The 18,404-nt window shown below is 39.4% G+C and overlaps 1 protein-coding gene across 2 annotated transcripts in view; it reads right to left on the bottom strand.

Moving 5' to 3' along the window:
* Positions 1-18,404, bottom strand: part of mpped1 (metallophosphoesterase domain containing 1) — a gene marked incomplete at both ends in the record, with an annotated part of 231,372 nt that overhangs the window by 75,155 nt on the left and 137,813 nt on the right. The window contains 2 exons of one of the 2 annotated variants that reach the window (XM_079263460.1): positions 2,033-2,214; positions 6,905-7,087. In XM_079263460.1, coding sequence (XP_079119586.1) covers positions 2,033-2,214; positions 6,905-7,083 — 361 coding nt within the window. Of the gene's footprint in view, positions 1-2,032; positions 2,215-6,904; positions 7,088-18,404 lie in introns of those variants that run through there. The other variant, XM_079263459.1, reaches the window with a different exon arrangement.

Below are 18,404 nucleotides of genomic sequence, written 5' to 3'. Positions count from 1 at the left end.
AGATGCTGCAGGTAAAAAAAAAAATCTGAATTTTATTAGAGCAGAGAAGCAGGAAGGAAAAAGATGTGATGCATTTTAGTCAGTTTCTGATGAACTTAGTTATTTGGAAAAAGAAAAGATATGTGAATAGGAGGGATTAAGTTGCTGGAAAGCAATATTCACTTTACTGTTTATTACAAAAAAATAAATTAAGCAGTAAAATATCTGAAACTTTGAACACATTGGTCCATTTTAATTTTGTGTGCAGACAATTTGATCAGTTTTTGTCTTTTGCACATCATAGTGGGAAGCTTTTTGCAGGACATTTTGTGAATCCTGGTGAAGGTGATGCAGTGGTACTACTATTGACTGCACAAGACGCGGCATGTAATACAAAAAATATTACACTATAAAAATCCCTGAGTCTTCTGAACACCTCAACAAAGGCAGATGAAGCTCCTTCTTGTCCTGATAAAGATTATGCATGTAACTCAACATATTTACAGAAGTGGAAACAGCCATGGCTGGGTTATCCAATGGGCATTATGGGCATGGGCCCAGGTGCCCACGCCCACCTGGGGCCCATATGGGGCCCATATAGGGCAAACACCAGCAGTTTGGACATTAAACAAAATGTAAATAAAAGCCACAAAGTTACACAACAGTGTCTAGTGTGTTACTGTAGGTACCACTGGCAGAGGGATGTTAGAAATGTCATTTCACAATTTTTACAATGCTGTGTTAGGGAAGGGGGCCCCTGGAACACTCTGGGCCAGGGACCTGTGCACTTTTAATCCGGCCCTGGAAACAGCAAGCAGGCCAGCAAAAAAGACAAAACTCTCATCAAAACACACAAATCCATTTGCTGACATACATCCAGGTCATACATAATCTGGATGTATCGACTAAGTTTTAAAAATTTGAATTACATGTGATTTTTCTCAGACTGAGATCCATCTAACCATCCATCGTCTGAACTGCTTGGTCCAGTTAAGGGTTGCAGGAACAACCATTCACACCCACACTCATTCCATAGGGATAATTTAGAGAAACCAGTTAATGTAGTATGCATGTCTTTCATCCCCTATCCAAGGCTTGAACAGTGACCTTCTTGCAATGAGGCCACAATGCTAACCACCTCACCACCATGCAGCCTCTGGCGACCATAAATCACTTTTTTTCCCTGTCTCATGTACTCCTAAAATGTTGCTAGAACACATCCAGGATATAAACATACCATTTTCTTTACTTTGGTTTTGCTCCTGCCATTTCCTGAATGAAGGATGCTTTGAGCACTCAGATTTGATGCAAGAAGTTCATGATGAGTGAAATACAAACTAAACTCAAATGGCAGCACACCCCATCTCAAGCGCCACATTGTCAGTTTCCCTTCTTTACCAACAATCACATCTAGGCCGCTTTTTCATGACAATGATACATTTCCTGAAGCCGAGTTAGAATTTTGTTCGACAATATTCCCCTCTCTCCAGTGCACTGCAGAAAAAAATCAAGTCACTCCGACATCACGCTCACCACATCGAACATCCAGCTTTGTTCTCTTATCAAAGTTTTGTCATTGCGTGGATATGCACTTATGAGCAGAAGCAATCTCAAAAACTTTTCCGATATGTTCAAGGAACTTCTCAAAGACTGAAGAGACAGCAACCACAAAGCATTGCTTTTATGTCTGCCATGTTTAGATGATGGAAGAAGTCAAGCTATAGGCAGACTGTGACATAGTTTTTACTTTGTGCATTATAAAAATCACAACTCACTGTTGTGGGAATGTCCTTGGACATATCAGGGAGGAAGACTAGACTCAAAGATGGAGCAAACTGATTTTAAAATGCATGGCGTGCAGAAATGGCTTATGCAAACGATAAAGAATGAGCTTATTGCACTCAGAAGATGTTGACAAGCTCATGTTTCAATGTTTTCTGGACAAACTTTCAGCATAGTGTGTAATGTGTAAGCACTGAGGCTAATGAAGTCTTCCAAGTGTGTTAGAAAACTGGGTCCTGCAGTGAGAGTACAGAGCCACAACTGTACTGACCTAGCCAGTCGTTGAACTTCTTCACTTCTGACGGTAGACCCAGCTCAGTGAAGTCACCGGCATGGATAAAGACGTCCCCGTATGGCATCTGGATGGCATCAGTGCGGGAGTGAGTGTCTGAAATGCACACAAAGCGTGTGTAGCCTGGCGGTTTGGGGGTATCGTGAGGCATTGGGTCCACCCTGAGAGGAAATAAAAATAAAAAAATAATAAAGTTGAGTAAGAGAGGAAGTAAAAAAGGGGGTCAGTGCAGCTGCTGATGTACTAAAACAATACAAGAAAAGGACACACAGCACTGCATGCAAAAATCTCTGTGGTAAGAACCTGACAATGAAAGAAGTTTGAATTAGCATCCAGCTGAAAATCATCCCCAAAGACTGAAGCAGCAGAGGAAACAAGACACAAAAGAAGCAGGGACGAGAGGCCCCAATAAAGGCACAGCGCAGAGAGAGGCAGTGAAAGAGATGTGGAGGAACAGAAAAAAAAAAAGAATAAAGCACAGAGATAGAAAAAGTAGAGAGTCCTGTGGGATTTCCAGCTAGCATGCATATCCACGGTGTCTCCAGGGGAAAGAGGGGAGATGGTGAATAACCATGGCCCACTTTAGTGAGCTTTCCTCCAGGTATGATTACACAAGCCTTAACAGAAGACAGTTTCTGCGTCTATATATTGCTGTATTATTCTTTCTTAAGTTCTGGAAGTTAGACTAAGCTAGCAATCTCCCAGTTAGCTAGCTGCAAGGTCCTATCATAACAAGTAAATTTACTACAAACCCTCAAGAGAAACTTGCTCAGTAGTTTGCTGTATGAAGTGTTGCAAAGTAGCAGAGGAAAAGAATGTCTGTCCAATCCTTCCATTTATTTTAGGACATTCAAAATGTGTGTATGATAAGAAATATCTCATCATCTGTACTTGGAATGTGAAACAAAAATGCTCATAAAATTGCTCATCCAGTAACTCTTGTTTTCTTGGCTTCACAGTACATTTCCATGGTCAAACACTTAGAGGGGGGGGGGGGGTGCAGACAAGCAAGCAGGTGTCCCAGAGGACTGATAAGCGTTGATGCATGTGACTAAGTTTGAACACATGGACGATCTTAGACCCAACAGCAAACATAGATGTGGAAAACACAAACAATTCTTTGGTAAATTTGCTTCAAGTGGAAGCAGAAGTTGATTTTTTCTGTTCCTTTAACAGCCTGTTCCACCGTTAGGTGCAAATTTTTCATATTTACAACAGTTTTAATGAAAACAATGACTACATTTGTAGAGTACCTCCATATAGTTTGGTTAATTTTGATTAAACCTGAGGTAAATCAGCTTCACTAATACATTTTGCTGGCCACTTTATTATTTTATAAACATCTAATTGCTCACCAACGCAAATATCTATTCAGCCAATCACATGGCAGCATTTAGTCATGTAGGCGTGATTAAGACGACTTGCAGAAGTTCAAACTGAGCATTACTATAAAGAAGAAAGGGGATTTAAGTGACTTGGAACAAGGTGTGGCTGTTGGTCCAAAACATGCTGGTCAGTATTTCAGAAACTGCTGATCTACTAGAGTGTACATAGAGTGGTCTGAAACACAGAAAATATCCAGTGAGCAGCAGTTGTCTGGAGCAAAATACCTTGTTGATGTCAGAGGTCTCTCAAATAACCAGTGGCTATAACAAGGTATGCAGAATACCATCTCTAAATGCACACGTCCAGCCATGAAGCAGATGAGCTACATGACTGGAAGACCATACCACCTAAGAACAGAAACAATTCACACAGACTTACTAAAACTGGACAAGATAGGAAAGCTGTCTGATCGGATGTGTCTGCATTTCAGCTCCAGATGGTAGTGGAAACAAAATGAAAGCATGGACCATCCTGCCCAGAGTCAATGCTTCAGGCTGCTGTTGGTGTAATGGTATGGTTGATATTTTCTTAATACACTATATCTGTACCCTTAATATCTGTATTTGTATGATGTTGATATGTACATAAATATGTGTGGATATGCAAATTTCTGAGAGAGTATAAATATACAGATAGGTGTATGATCACCTGTAAGGTACATGTGTCATTGCTTTGTGCCTGTGAGTGTATGTGCATATGTATATGTGTATGTATATATACACAGATGTGTACATGTCTATATTTATTAGTTTTTGCATTTAGTTATTACTTTTCCATAAAAAAGAAGGAAAAAAAGAAAACTGACTATTTAAGGGATTATTTAAACAACTCCAAGGAAGAAAAGATTAGAATTGTAAGGAGGGGGCAGGAATACATAAGCATTGGTTCATCCTGCTCCTTTTCAGACTCTATAATAATTGATACTTTTTTAACCTGTTGATTAAATTGTGTTATTTTGTCTGAAATAAAGAAATATCTAATCTAATCTAATCTAATCTAAACCCTTAGCACCTATGTAACATAGTTTAAACACCACAGCCTACCTGAGGATTGATACCGGTCATCTCGTTATGAGCACAGTGTAGCACCTTCTGATGAAAACTTCCAGCATGGCAACGCACCATGTCACAAAGTTCAACTCCAACTGCTATCTTGAACATGACTGAGTTCACTGTACTCCAACGGGCTCCACAGCAAAATTGAAAGTTTAAAGGGACATTTAACATTTTCTGTTGCTTACTGTTTGAAGTGGATGTCTGTATTTCTACAGGTGAGATCACTGGTGCATTATGACCTCCACTAATAATCTGACATGTTCTTGTAAGCAAAGAATTTTAGATTTTTTTTATACATACAATGTATAGAAGCCAGCAAGAAAGCGCCATGACAGTCTGCCACCTTGAAACTACAGCTGCTAAGGGACAAATAACACAAACATGGAATAAGAAGGCATTCCCCTGTGAGGCAGCGTACTGATTAAAACGCTGGACGGGAAGTTCAGAAAGAGACTTACTACTACGACTACTACTACTGGGTGTCGCTCCAACATACCATCCTCGTTGCTACAGAAGGGTGCGTTTTTGTCACTTTAATCGCCAGTGTTTTGTCACAGTAAATGCAGCTTATAAAGCATTCCCACCGGCTTTTAGTCCAGTGTTACTGCGACTGACGCCGGCGTTTAAACCGCTTCACCTGAGTGAACACTCCATGAGATATGGGATGACCAGGTTTTACCAATGTTGTTGGGGCTTTTTTATACACGGCAGTTGCTGTTGTTGCATTAGGTCAGGTGTGGACAACTACGGTCCCACTCCTGCTGCAACACAACTGACTGACATCAGACTTAATTAGCAGACTAGTGCAGAGCTCGACATCAAACTCTGCACTAGACTGCACCATTGAGTTGAGTCAAGCATGTTGCAGCAGGGAAACTCCTAACACTTGCAGGCCAGAGGACCGGAGTTGCCCACGCCTGCAATAGGTTTTCAAAACATCTGTTTTACCGTGATGCATAATTTCAAAGTGACATGGGAGAAATTCTCTCACAATATCTCTTTAAATTAGGAACCATTAAAAGTTTGCAGTGTGTCGCCTGATGGCAGACTAACGAAACACGTGGTTCAAAATGACTTGGAAAGTAATTAGGGAAGTCACTGTCAGGCAACAGCAGAATAAATAGGTTCTTCAACCTGCCTTGTTGCATCTTAATGCAAAGCAACAAAAACTTTGGTTAAAATCTGCTAAATTTTGGGATGGGCACACACACCAACACACTAGTTTGAAGGAGATCTGGTGAAAAATCTCAATAGTTTCTGTCACAACTGCATGAAATTGTAGAAGGTGACGACCTAAAACAGCCCACAAGAGGAGACAGAAGGATTGTGGCAAACAAAGATTTAACTATTTTTATGGGCCTATGAATTCAATTTGGGTGTTTTCTGGTAATTTCCCTCTGAATTCTGCAGACCTTTGCTGCGTGTCACCGCATCTGTCTCTGACCTTCTTTCCTGTCCAGCAACTGTGTCATAAAGGCCTCTAATATCCTCCTGAACAGTTGAAACTTCATGCACCTGCATGAGCTGTGGTTTCTGTGGCCTTTATGAGCCGGCTGCTATCGATTTAAGCGCAATAAACCTTTTTTTTAAAAAATTCTTTTTCATTTTTTTAAAGCTACTTAAGTTAGCATTTCTGATTTTCCTAGACAACTTTGGTGCTTCTGTTGGTCTCTTAGCTGTTGTCAGGTGTTGTCATGCAGACTGGATGCTTCCTTGGTCAAAATACGTTTGACCTTCGTCTTGTTTTTCTTGTTCCTTTGGCTCAGACACCATTAACAGTGTTAGATTAGTCGGGAAAGCAGATCTCATATGAGTAAATTCCACAATATTTCACGTTTTATAACTAATTCCATTTTACTGTCAAGACTCAGGTGTGGCTGTGATGGGCTGGTGAGATGTCCAGGGTGTACCCTGCCTGTCACCCAAAGACTGCTGGGATAGGCTCCAGCTTCCCCGCTACCCTTCATTGGATTAAGCGATTAGGAAAGCGAATGAATGAATGACTCAGGTGTGGAGCAATTCGGCATCAAAACACTTCCAAGAGCACAGGAAGGAAAGCTGACCTGGATGACTAAATACAGGACTTAATCTCTCTGCTTGTCCTGTTCGATCTTACTACTGTATTTCTGTATAAACTCCCAACAAGGGGGAGCTACGATTCCCCAAAAAACCTGAATACTCAGTCAGATCAGATCTATTAGCCTGTGTATTGTATGTATAAATAAATAAATATACCTTGCTTGAATCTTGGTCTCTTCATAACCTTCCTACAAGACCACAGTTGCATTTTACACCTTTTGCTTTGTGGTCAAACAAATCGATGATTCAGTACTTTTTTAGAGCAACTGCATCAGCAATAAAGACGATGTTCCCTTCAGGGAGTTGACCTGGCACATTTGGAACTACTCACATGTGGACATGAGGTGGCTGGAAGCGTCCCTGGTTGATATTGTAGAAGGTGAAGGCCTGAGTAGGGTTGGTGCTGTACTCATCCACCTCCACTGTAGACCTGTTGCTTCTCTGGGAGTGAGACTGAGCCTGGGAATGCTGCCGTCTTGCCGCCATGATTTCTGTCAGGGTGAAGGCCATGGCTCTATCTGACCGAACTAGTGTGTCTGTGGGAAGAAATACTCGCTGCTTTTGGTTTTTGAACTGTGGTAGTGCGCCTCGGCCCCGGATGAGGTTTTGTATTGTAAAAGGCTCAAACCCTTATTGTGGTCCCAGTCACAGTAGCCTGAAGGGTTAACATGACCTCCGTCCTCTTCCTCTTCTTCTGCACCGATCCCACTTTCCTGAAAGGAACAAAAAATACACGGCATTGGAAAAGGGTCGTGCTAAAAGTCAGCTTTACGTTGATAAAAAAAAAAAAAAAAAATCCAATTCACAATAACAAGCAAAAAAACCCCCAAAGCCCGGTTATTTCAATTATTTACAGCCAGTTTTTGTTGCTAGTAGACTTGTGCCATTATGATATTCTGACTGGTATTATAGCTACGCTCTTAAATATTGCTTTTTTAATGTCTGGGTCAAAATAAAAAGCTAATTATTTTGGTTGAACGGCCCCTTTGCCATCCAAACACCTTAGCCGTCTTCGCTACTCGCACGCCACAGGAGTGCATCTGTATACTGTATACACACCTGCGCATAACTCCAGGTACACCTGATTTACACACTCTCCCTGCGATGTATGAGATAGACGAGAGTTCATTCCCCGCACGGTATCACAGAAAACCACAACTGTTTCATACTGGAAACCAGCACATCCCAGTTGCTAGCTGGGGTTAGCATTCACAATTCGCTCATCTCCCAACTTGTGTAAACTCTTTATCTTACCCAGATAAATGAAAAATATTTGGACATTTTGTCGTCAAGCCTCCTTGTCACTGTTTCCTTCATGTTATTTGGGTTCCTGGTGTGTACTCATGTGGTTTCTGACTTTTCTCTGTGTTGTGTTCACTGCTGTATCAAAATTAAGATTTTTGGCCTGTGGCTCCTGAGAATCATCATCATGTAAGACCACACTAAACATATCACAGCAATGATATCAATATGTAATAACATTGTGCTGACCAAGTATACCCAGTGTGATTAAAGGATAAAAAATCTAAGACTATAGCATAAAACTAAGGGTGTGTAAACCACCAATGACCTTAAAAGTGCTTCATAATTAATGTTTTTTAAATTGTTATAGCTTCCTAAGAGAAAGACTGAAGGGAATTGTCTAATTTTTCCCTTTCTGTTGCCACCGTGCGAGGCCTGCCAGCATGCACATCACCCATTCAGACGCGGATTCGGCTCTGCAGCTCATTTTTCAGCAGCTTTTGGGGAGTACGGAGCTACAGAGAGGTGCTGAAAATGACAGAGAGTGCAAGAAGGAGGTGATAATTTGGGGACAGGCAGCTTTGGCAGAGTGCACCTGGACCGCCGTGCCGTGATGTCGGTACGCCATCTCGATTCATCATTCACTGCAACCTCACACACTGACAGCCCACTGATGAGATAGAAAGACGCTTCACACCACAGTTGTTTGTCACAGGCTAATCCCAGCATGGTCGGTGGATGCGTTTCAGCAGTGTGCACAGCGCACATGCACATTTTGTGCGCAGGTGGATGAATCTGAAAGCCTGTGCATGCATATTTAAAAGTGTTTCTGTTGTCGTGAATGTGACAGTGACAGCCCTTCACACTGCTCGTGTCAGACAGAGAAATGCATTAGCAGATGCTGGATGTCTCTCACACTGAGCTAAGATGAGGCTGTCTGGATCATGTAGGATCCACAAGACAAATAAATCTGCAAACTTTGGCAAAACTCTCATTTATTTCACTTAAAACCATTTAATCTTTAGAATAAAAGTAAAAATTGCCAAATAAATCTACTTGGAAATTTGAGCCTGCATCTTTTTTGTTCATCCAATCTGAACATTGAAATCTACTGTTGTCGACAGACTTGAGACACAAGAGTTATTCAATCCTCAAAAAGTTGAGCTTGCAAGCTGCATGCTAACCACAAGGAGCATAGAGGGAAAAATAACATGATTCGGATCAGAATATCCTCCGAAAATTGTGACGTTGCCCAACTAGCCAAAGTGAAAAGATACCAAATGTACCAGAAAAAACAAATCAGACTTCCTTCAGCTTCACATCAGTGCGTAAATATGACCTGAATTAACCAAGAAATTATCTTTATTGCCTCATATAAAGAGGCTCATTGTTTCAAGTGTCTTTTTCACAAAGGTGAAGACAAAGAGGGCAACACAGTTGCTGTAAACAAAAAGACTTAACAGCTGGAAAGGTTAGTTGGCAACTGCAAACATAATCCTCAAATTCCAGTTTCATCATCTTCTAATCACAACGTTTTACAGTTATAAAGCTGTTAAGATGCTTAGTGGAGGTGTTACAGAGGACAGTCAGTAGGAAAGGTATGCAAGAGTCGGTGTGGATTGTGTGGAAAAAAAACACCACACAAGACATCTGAAGAGCTTCCGGGTGCTCGTGAGCAACCTGGAAGTGCACCATAATGGACCAAGTGGGGCAGATGATGGAAAAAAAAAAACTCTTGCAAAAGAGAAAGTAGAAAATGAAAGCAGGAATCAAAGAAAACAATTGCAAAGATATAGAAAGCCAGAGCTGTGTGGGAATGTCGAACACTTTGCCCGAGTGCTAACTACATTAAAAAAAAACAAAAAAAAACTTAAAAGATGGCGTCGAGCCTTATGTGCTATCCAAGAAATATTAAAAGTTTGAATGAGACAAATATGCATCAGTACCCTCATATCTTAGCCTACTTGGTGATTCAGACAAGCTTGAAACAAAGCATGACAAACCTCAGACAACTATAACTTCCCGGCTAGTAGATGGGTGGCAGGAGTTGGGATGAAAAGCCTTCCTTACAAACCCTGCATAGTTTCCGCCGGCTCATTTTGATCGCTATGAAAAGTTTGCAAGCCACTTTTTTTAAAAAAAAACTTTTCTACATCTTGTTATGAAACAATTTTCTTGCTTTTCTTTTTTGTGACCTTAGAAGGAACGCTTAAGGTACTGTGTGTGAATTACTGACATCTGGTGGTAAAGAGGGGCATAGAAAATTACTTCAAGTGACAAACACGGCTGTGAATAGATGGTGGCCATCAGTGGCCAAAATTCTTCCAGACAAGCAGGTTTTCATCTGCCAATGGATCCAGTGACCTTGAGTGCATTAATCAGGGCGATTGAGTGAAATCTGCGCCCATGTATAAACCATCTTGGTGAACCCCTTGGCCAAATCGTTCTCACCACATTTTTCCTCTAACCTCCAACTGGCAAAACGGCTTCTCTGACCACAGCTCTGGTTCATCTAGCAGACTCTTCTGTATGACTCTGTCTCTCACCACCTTCCTCTTCTTTCCTCTCATCAAACACTTCACTACCTTCAGAAGAAGCTTCACTTGTCTTCACTTGCACTCTCTCTCTCTGCAACAAGGAAAGACCATATACAAGCTAGAAAAAGACACTATTATCTGAACCTACTTTTAGTATGACATACAAAAGAATAAAAACCACCAGATGTAGGTGTTACTAGGATTTTTGCATCTGACTCAAACACAGATGACTAATTGTGAACGAAAGGACTTCACCGCCTCACTAAGCTCATCTTGTCTTACATCCTCAATGATACAATCATAATTATGGATTCGCTGCAAGGTCTGAAACTAAAGACCATGAGGTTTGTGATGTTAATCTTTGCCAAAACAAACATAGTTATGGAAATGTTACAGTAATACTGAAAGGTTTATAGTATATACTTGCAATCTGCTAAACAGTGGTATGGGGTTCCCTTAAAAAGTGGGTATATTCTCAATTTTTTACCCTTTTGTTTAAAAACAAAAAGGTACAGGATAAAAGAAAGGACAACACTGTTTCTGAAAAAGTTATATGTATGGTTACTTTTAGTTTACTGTAAAAAATCCATTGGTATTTTTGCTCATTGTCACTTCATTTCTGCTCTTTGGTTTCAGTGAGGAAGAGTTAAGAATTGACGATACCAAAACTGGCACACAGACTGGTGAGAGAAGGCTCATAGACATAGATACGTATATCTTTATTATGTCTATGTTAAAGTGGAAGGGGGTTTAGAAGTGGGTATACCCAATGCTGACTGAAAAAGAAGTGGGTATACGCCGTATACATGCATATACCCTGGACTTCACCACTGCTGCTAGGCAACCTCAACAAACACAAACCATGTTCAGTCTGAACCTCCTGTCTCACACTGAACTTCATCTACTCTGTCTTATAACTGGACAGCTTTGTGTCACTCGCTTATTTTAATGCACTGAGCGAAGCGATTCAGGAAAATTGATGACAGAATTATGAGATAATTAAATAAAATCTTAAATCTGACTCATAAGCACGAACAGTAGGGGTTATAATGGTCAGACTGTCTTATTCATCATTCATTCAGACTTTAAAAGCAGGAAAATTCTCCCTCTGTTTTATTTGATTAATTTCAAAATGATGGTGGGTGATTTGTTATTGACAATCCAGATTTTGGGGTCTGGTGCATTCGGCTTTTCAGACAATGTGACGACAAAGGCATCGTCTCAATCCAGAGATAAAAAAGAATCCAAATATACTTAAAATATGTCATGACTGGTTGCTTAAAGGTCTAAGCTATTAATACAAAGTTAAACTTTTTTGTTCCTGAGGTCCATGAAAGTCAGATGATTTGTGTGGAAATGTTAATAAATTTCTGACAGTAATTAATCTGTTGTCCCTAAATGCATCCTAACATGCTGCTGATATCAGCTAAAACTGTGTGTTGGTCCAGGTGCTGCTCCTCATTTCATTCTCCCCCTCTTGTCTTAATTTCTTTTTTTTTTTTTTTTACTTAACTTTCTTTAGAAACATATGGCTTCCTCCTCTGGTTGTCTCACTTCAATCTGTGCGGGAAAAAAAGGGTTGAACTGACCGTGTGGGTGTGTACTTAACCATTATGGACCATTATAGAAGGCTTGCACATGCCTTCAAAGAGCATCCATCATCATCGTCCATGCAAAAGTCAAACTCTCAACCTCTTTATTCGAGAAAAGAGGCTATGATCACTTTATTAATGAATTTGAAACTGGGCAGTCAAGAACAATGGTGACGCTCACACACTGCACAATGAGCCAGGTCAACCATCACTTTACATTATGCACAACTGAAACTAGTCTTAAGGGGAAGAATTTGGGTTTTCAATGGGACAATAATCCAAAGCAAGGATGGGTCGAAAGGATTAGTCTGATTTCTTTGATCTGGGCAGAATTGAACCTGTTTTGAATCCCACAAGACACCTTGCTGGAGGCCCAAAATCTGCCACTGCAAAAACCGCAAATGTTGAAGAGCTAGACCACATATTGAAGGAAGTTGTGAAACCATCAGGGGAGGAGCATCAAACCTACATCGTAGGTGCTGAATAGCAGATACCTGCACGAACAGCTCCATCATATATTAAGTTAGACACAGAAACAAGTGACAATAACCTGACATAATGGTGAGATGAGTTGTCACCTCTCCCAGTATAACCAGTCTTTCAGCGAAGTCCAAGCTGAAACTCTTTCCTGACTGGTTACAAAGGAAGAAGCAGGGAAGCCTGTCGGTGATCATTTTCCTCAACTGCTGCAACGTGATCTATTTAACCAAACAGATCCTCAAGGAAGTTATCACAAAGAGGTGAAAATGTGAGGAAAAGACCAACTGATCCTCAAGGCAACACCGTTTCAGATCAATCTCAGCTTCACGATGAAACTGGTTGGCGATTGATCACTCTCTTCTTTCATTTATATCCACTTAATCATACCTAAAATTAGTTTGCAATCATTTCTATTTTTTCTCTGATTTTTTTTTACAATGTTGGGTCTTCTTTCCTGAAATGTTGAATTGTAGTTTTGTGTTGTAAATGGCCAGTAAAAACTTGGACATAAAAAGATTGAAAACCAAATCAGTTTTCTAAAATATTGACAGTACCAGGATGATTTAATGCTTGGCTGCCTTATAATATTTATTTATTCATTCTATTTATGGCTTCTATAAATACATTTATTGACATTCTTTGATACATTTACACACCACAAATGAAAAGAAAGTGGAAGACAACTAATACACCTGCCCCCATCTATACCTGTCGTTCCATTTGGTGCCTAAAGTGACACTACTGACCTTCCGTTGATGTAAAAAAAAAAAGGAAATAACACAAATGTCTTTTACATTCTTCTTCTAAAAAATAACTTTTCTTTTTTTTTTAAAAACATTTTCTTGAACAAAACAGTACTTGTACAACATTTCAGAGTAATATTTAGTGAATTCCATAATTTAACGCTGGCAACAGAAATACACTTTTTATTGTTAAATCGAGGAACATGGGTTTAAAATGCAACCAGCGTCTACAGCCTTCCCCCTCTAATTCAAACATTTCCTGTCACTGCTCAGGTCCATTTTTATTCTTAGCTTTATACATTATGGTTGAGGTGTGAAGCTCAACTAAATCTGTTATTTTTATTAAACCAGATAAAATAAAAAGTCTGTTAGCATGTTCTCTTTAGCCTACTTTGTGTATTGTTAATCAGTGTTCAGGATTCTGTTGAGAACTAAATTAATTCAAACAGTAACTTTTATTCCTGATTGGTATTAATGTGGTGAATCAGCCTGTGGATACATTTGCTAATAAATTCATAACCATTGTCATTTTAACGTAACTTCCTGCAGAGTAACAGGCTTAAGAGTCGAGGAAAAATACTCCCTGACTGCAGTCACACTCAGCCTCGCTGGAACCAGGATGTTTCCAAAACCCGGCTTGCTTCCTTAATGAACCTGAACAGTCACTTGTATTAATGGTACAATACCTTTTTGAAGCAAATGAGTTATAAAACTGTGGTTATCTAGGAACAGCTGCTCTCATTCGGGCTCATTTTATTCACCCGTGTTTGCTTCAATCTTGTCACAAAAAAAAAAGTACACGGTCAGCTTTTTTCCAACTACTGTTTGTTTTATACCTACAGATGTAAAGATATGGAATAACCACTCTGGAAGAAAAATTCAATTAGTTGCTTTTAACAAACCCAAAGAAAAAGAAATGAATCAAGTGGGAAACAAATGATTGAATCATGAACCAACAAAACATAATTAGTACCTTGTTGAGGCTCCTTTTTTTCTTTTTATAGGAATGTGGGCTTCACAAGTTTAAAACAACATTCCTCGTGTATCATACAGTTATGGTATGGTGATGATGATGATGATGGTGCATTTCCCAATGATTTCTGTTTGCTTATGTGTAATTCACTATTCTGCTGTCCATTCTCTCCATTTTAGCTTGTTCTGTTTCTATTTCCTTCATTTCACTCTTATTTTAGTTTAGTTTAGTTAATATATATTTTTTTAATGCTCCTTATGCACATTGCCTTTTACTTTTTACATAAAGTAACTTGTCTGTTTGGTGAAATTTGCCGTAAAATAAGAAACCTGCCTTGCATCTGGATCTGTACAGCTTCAACATAAACCTTTGAGTTTTTTTTTTCTTTTTGTCTTTTTTTGGCATTATGACAAGAAACCTTATTCGTTCTAAGTGTTTACAAAGACGTAAACTGTCCAACTGTAACGTCTCACACAGGCTGAGAAGCAAACAGCAACAACTTGCAGACTTAAAGGGAAGAGATTTATCAATTTTACGGTCGGTAAGACAGCTGGCAGCTCACTTTCTGAGCTTCTGCGTGGGCTGGATGACTGTGGTCCCATTGAAAATAAAAGAAAATAGCCTTATTATCCAGGGAATTATGACTGATAGAAACTCCATGCACAAAACAGCATCATGATACTCTTAATGGTGTCACACTTATTGGTCCCTGTCCGGGTAAAGTGACCAGTTGTAGCCAATGAGGAATATATTTATAGAGCTAAAGATTACATTAGTTTCTCAGCAGATTTTTCTCAGAAAATTAAACAATATTTTAGGTCTAGAAACATCATGTCAACAGACTACATCTCATGTTATATTGTAAGATTTTTACTATAAAGTGCTCAAAGCGAGAGTATAAATGTCTGTATTATACTGACTTTCAGCGCATGTTACAGGGGGAATACTGGTCTGCAAAAAGACAATATTTTTGTTTGATTTGGATGCTCAAAGAAGACCCAGCAGCACAACGGAGATGGTCATTTCACAAAATGCTGCTATCAACCTTCTTTAAAGATTAAAAAAAAAAATTGTGCAGAAAGAAAATCTGTCAAGTGTTTGCTTCACATGCAAAACCTCAGTAGTTTTTAATTCATTTTTTTATTATTATTATTAGTAGTAGTAGTATTTTAAAATGAAAGATTTCTGACTGACCAGCTCATAAAATAAAAACTACAAAAAAAAAACCCCTAAAGGTCTGAGGTAAGAATGAAATAGAAATGAATAAATTTGTAAAACATAATATTAATTATCAGTTGAAATATAAGGATATTTAGTTTTTAAATGTTTCATTTTAGGCAGGCTCATATAGGATTGGTGTTACAATATATACAAGAAAGAAAACATGACTGGAACCCTAAATTGGTTTTATAACCCCTTTTTGTGGTGTCAGTAATGACCTAAAACCTATAAAGGGATCCTTCACTTCATTCAAATTAAACTGATCTAACAGTTTATTAAAAATCAGCACAAAGACCCATTAATAAGAGTCTGGCATGTCCTTCAAGGAGAGTTTTATTCTCCCCGTGATAAAAAAAAAAAAAAGGTATCTGGAGCAGATGCAAGTGAGGCTTTTAGGGCAACAAGACGTTGAGAAAGTTGGCTTCTGGTTTGGCGTATCCGCTTCCTAAATTACTTGATAATTAAAAATGGAACAAATCCAGCATTTTGTTGAGGAGGTTGAATAGCAGCTGTGTTGCAGAAACAGCTGACTGATGCTCTGTTCACCCTGCATTTGACCGTGATCTGGAGGAGAGCCCATCTGACTGCAACTTGTTTTAACTTGGCTGTCCAGCTGAATGGCATTTTATATTCCTGATTTTATTCATTTAATTAATTATTACTGTGAGTACAAATACTGCCTGTCATATTCATAATCCTCTTAAGGTTGTACATGTCAGATTTTGTTTCCAGGTAAATAACGTGTGGGTGAAAATAAAGAAAAAGAAGCAAATGTGTCATTTCCCTCTCTATTTTCTTTTACATGTTATAAAAAAGCAGAAAAGTGATGTAGTTCTGAGATTTTTGTTTTTAAGCCTGCAGTTTTAAGGATGCTTGCTCTTTTAATTCAAAGCTCCAACTTCGTTCAATAAATTCCAAAAGAAAAAACAAAATAAATGGTGATGAAATCTGGAAAAATATCCACATAAATTTGCATTTTCTGACAATTAACCAGTTACCAAAGAGTTCCTTTTTTAAGTTGTGACCTTCCTGCACATCTCTGCAGTAGTTTCCCTCCACTAACGAGGTTTCCTTCAACTGGAATCAAACTTTCCAGCCACTGGATCCGCAGCTTCCTCTGAACCATCCTGCAGGACTTTAACCATCAACCTGCTGATAAAATCTCATCTGTCATTAAAAGTCATCCACACTGGAAGTAATATCTGAATACGTGAATAAAGCCCAGACACATCGATCCTATATTTCCTCTGACATGACATGAAAACACTCCTACTGATGCTGAGGGCTCGCGCTGACCTGCGGATGCGCAACGTGAAGGCGAACCTCTCCAGCTTCACAGAGGAGAAAAAAAACGCATCTGCTTTCTAAAAAAAATATAGATATGGTCATAAATAAATGGCTGAAAGAACGTACCAGTTGTGCGGAGAGGTCAGCTGCAGAGATGCTGCTCAGTGATGGACGTGGAGAGGGGAAGGTGTCCGTCTGCGCTCACGCGCTGCTCACTTTGAACGCGCACCCCGTGGTGCACCAGAGGACGGCTGTGTGGACTGATTGCCTTCCTCTCTGCTTCTGCTGACTCTCCTGTCTGCTTGTCTCCTGCTTTTTTTTTTTTTTTTTTTTTTTTTTGGGGGGGGGGGTCTTGCCCACCGTATTAACCGGTGAGCGGTGCAATGAGGAGAAGCACATATAGAAAGGGGGAGGTGGTGGTGGATGGTGGGGCGGGGAGGAAACTGGAGAGGGGGGGAGGAACTGGGGGGGGGCACAGCTGCGCGCGTCTCCACGGAGCTCGGTTTTGGTCACGCAGTCACAGAGATGAAGCCAGTTTGTGACGATGAGGCCACCAAAGCCAAGACTGAGGTCCTGACCTGCAGGAGGGGGCAGATTTTCATGAGGCTGCTTTTTTTTTTTTTTTTTTTCTTTTAAAGGAAATGTGAAATTAATTCAGAGTTTCTATCCTCACAGTTAAAATCAAATATGAAAGACCAATTCCACTAATAATAATCTCCCCTTTCTCCTCTTCATCATCACCATCATCATCACAGTAAGCAGAAGTTAGCTGTTTGCTTTACCTTTAGGAGGAACGTAGTGATTCTAAAGGAAACGAAGCTTAATGAACACAAGTCTGTCCTTTACTCTTAACTATTGCTTATCTATCTATCTATCTATCTATCTATCTATCTGTGTACTTATTGGTAAATTACATTAAAAGAAAAAGTAAAGAGTGAAAAGAACAGAGGAGAAAGTGTATGAAGGAAAAAAAGGAGACAAAATAGAAGCGAGTAAAAAAAAAAAAAATCAACATGTGCAATATAAAAGAAACGTATAACCTTTTGTAAATATTTCTTTCAGATTCAGACAACTGTTTCACATCAACAGTTAGCAGCTATTGCCGTGGTGCTTTCTACATTTCCTCATGTTAAGGTGAAGAACTCGAAGGGAAAAACTAAATTTATTAGTCTGTTGCTTCATTTTTAACTTTCATGTTGGTGACATTTGTGTAGGATTAGATAATGTCATTTATTCACTGCTGTTGCCTCATTTCAAGAGAAAAAAATATCATGAACAAACAGAAAAACTGAAGCGCTGAAGGGAAGAAATGTCTCAGTGTGTATTCTGGTCAAGGGAAGGATGTGTGTGTCCAAAATGCAGCTGTAACTCACCCCCATTCAGCCTCTTATTCATCCGTTTTCTGGTTCGTGTGATGTTCAAGCATTGCTTCTGACTGGAAGACAAACATACAAACATGTCTGCTCCAGCTCAGCTCTCCGTCAGTGGTGGAGGAATTACTTATATACTGTACTTTATGAAAAGCAGCAATACTAAAAATGTAAAATACACTTGATAACAAGAAAAAGAAAAGAAAATCACTTCTGATGAGACTATTTCTACTGACCCTTCAGTTTTCCAGCAGCATATTACTGATGGAAGATCAGCTACAGGGAAACCTAGAATCCAGCATTCATTAATGCATTTTGTCATTTATTTGGATGCTTGATATTTTCCAACCTGAATCTTTTAGCAGAACAGTCCTGCAGCAGGTCAG

The sequence above is a fragment of the Telmatherina bonti genome (assembly GCF_933228915.1).
Source record: "Telmatherina bonti genome assembly, chromosome: 23".
NCBI lineage: Eukaryota > Metazoa > Chordata > Actinopteri > Atheriniformes > Telmatherinidae > Telmatherina > Telmatherina bonti.
The sequence above is the reverse complement of the archived record's forward strand: the minus strand, read 5'-3'. Positions and strand labels throughout refer to the sequence as shown.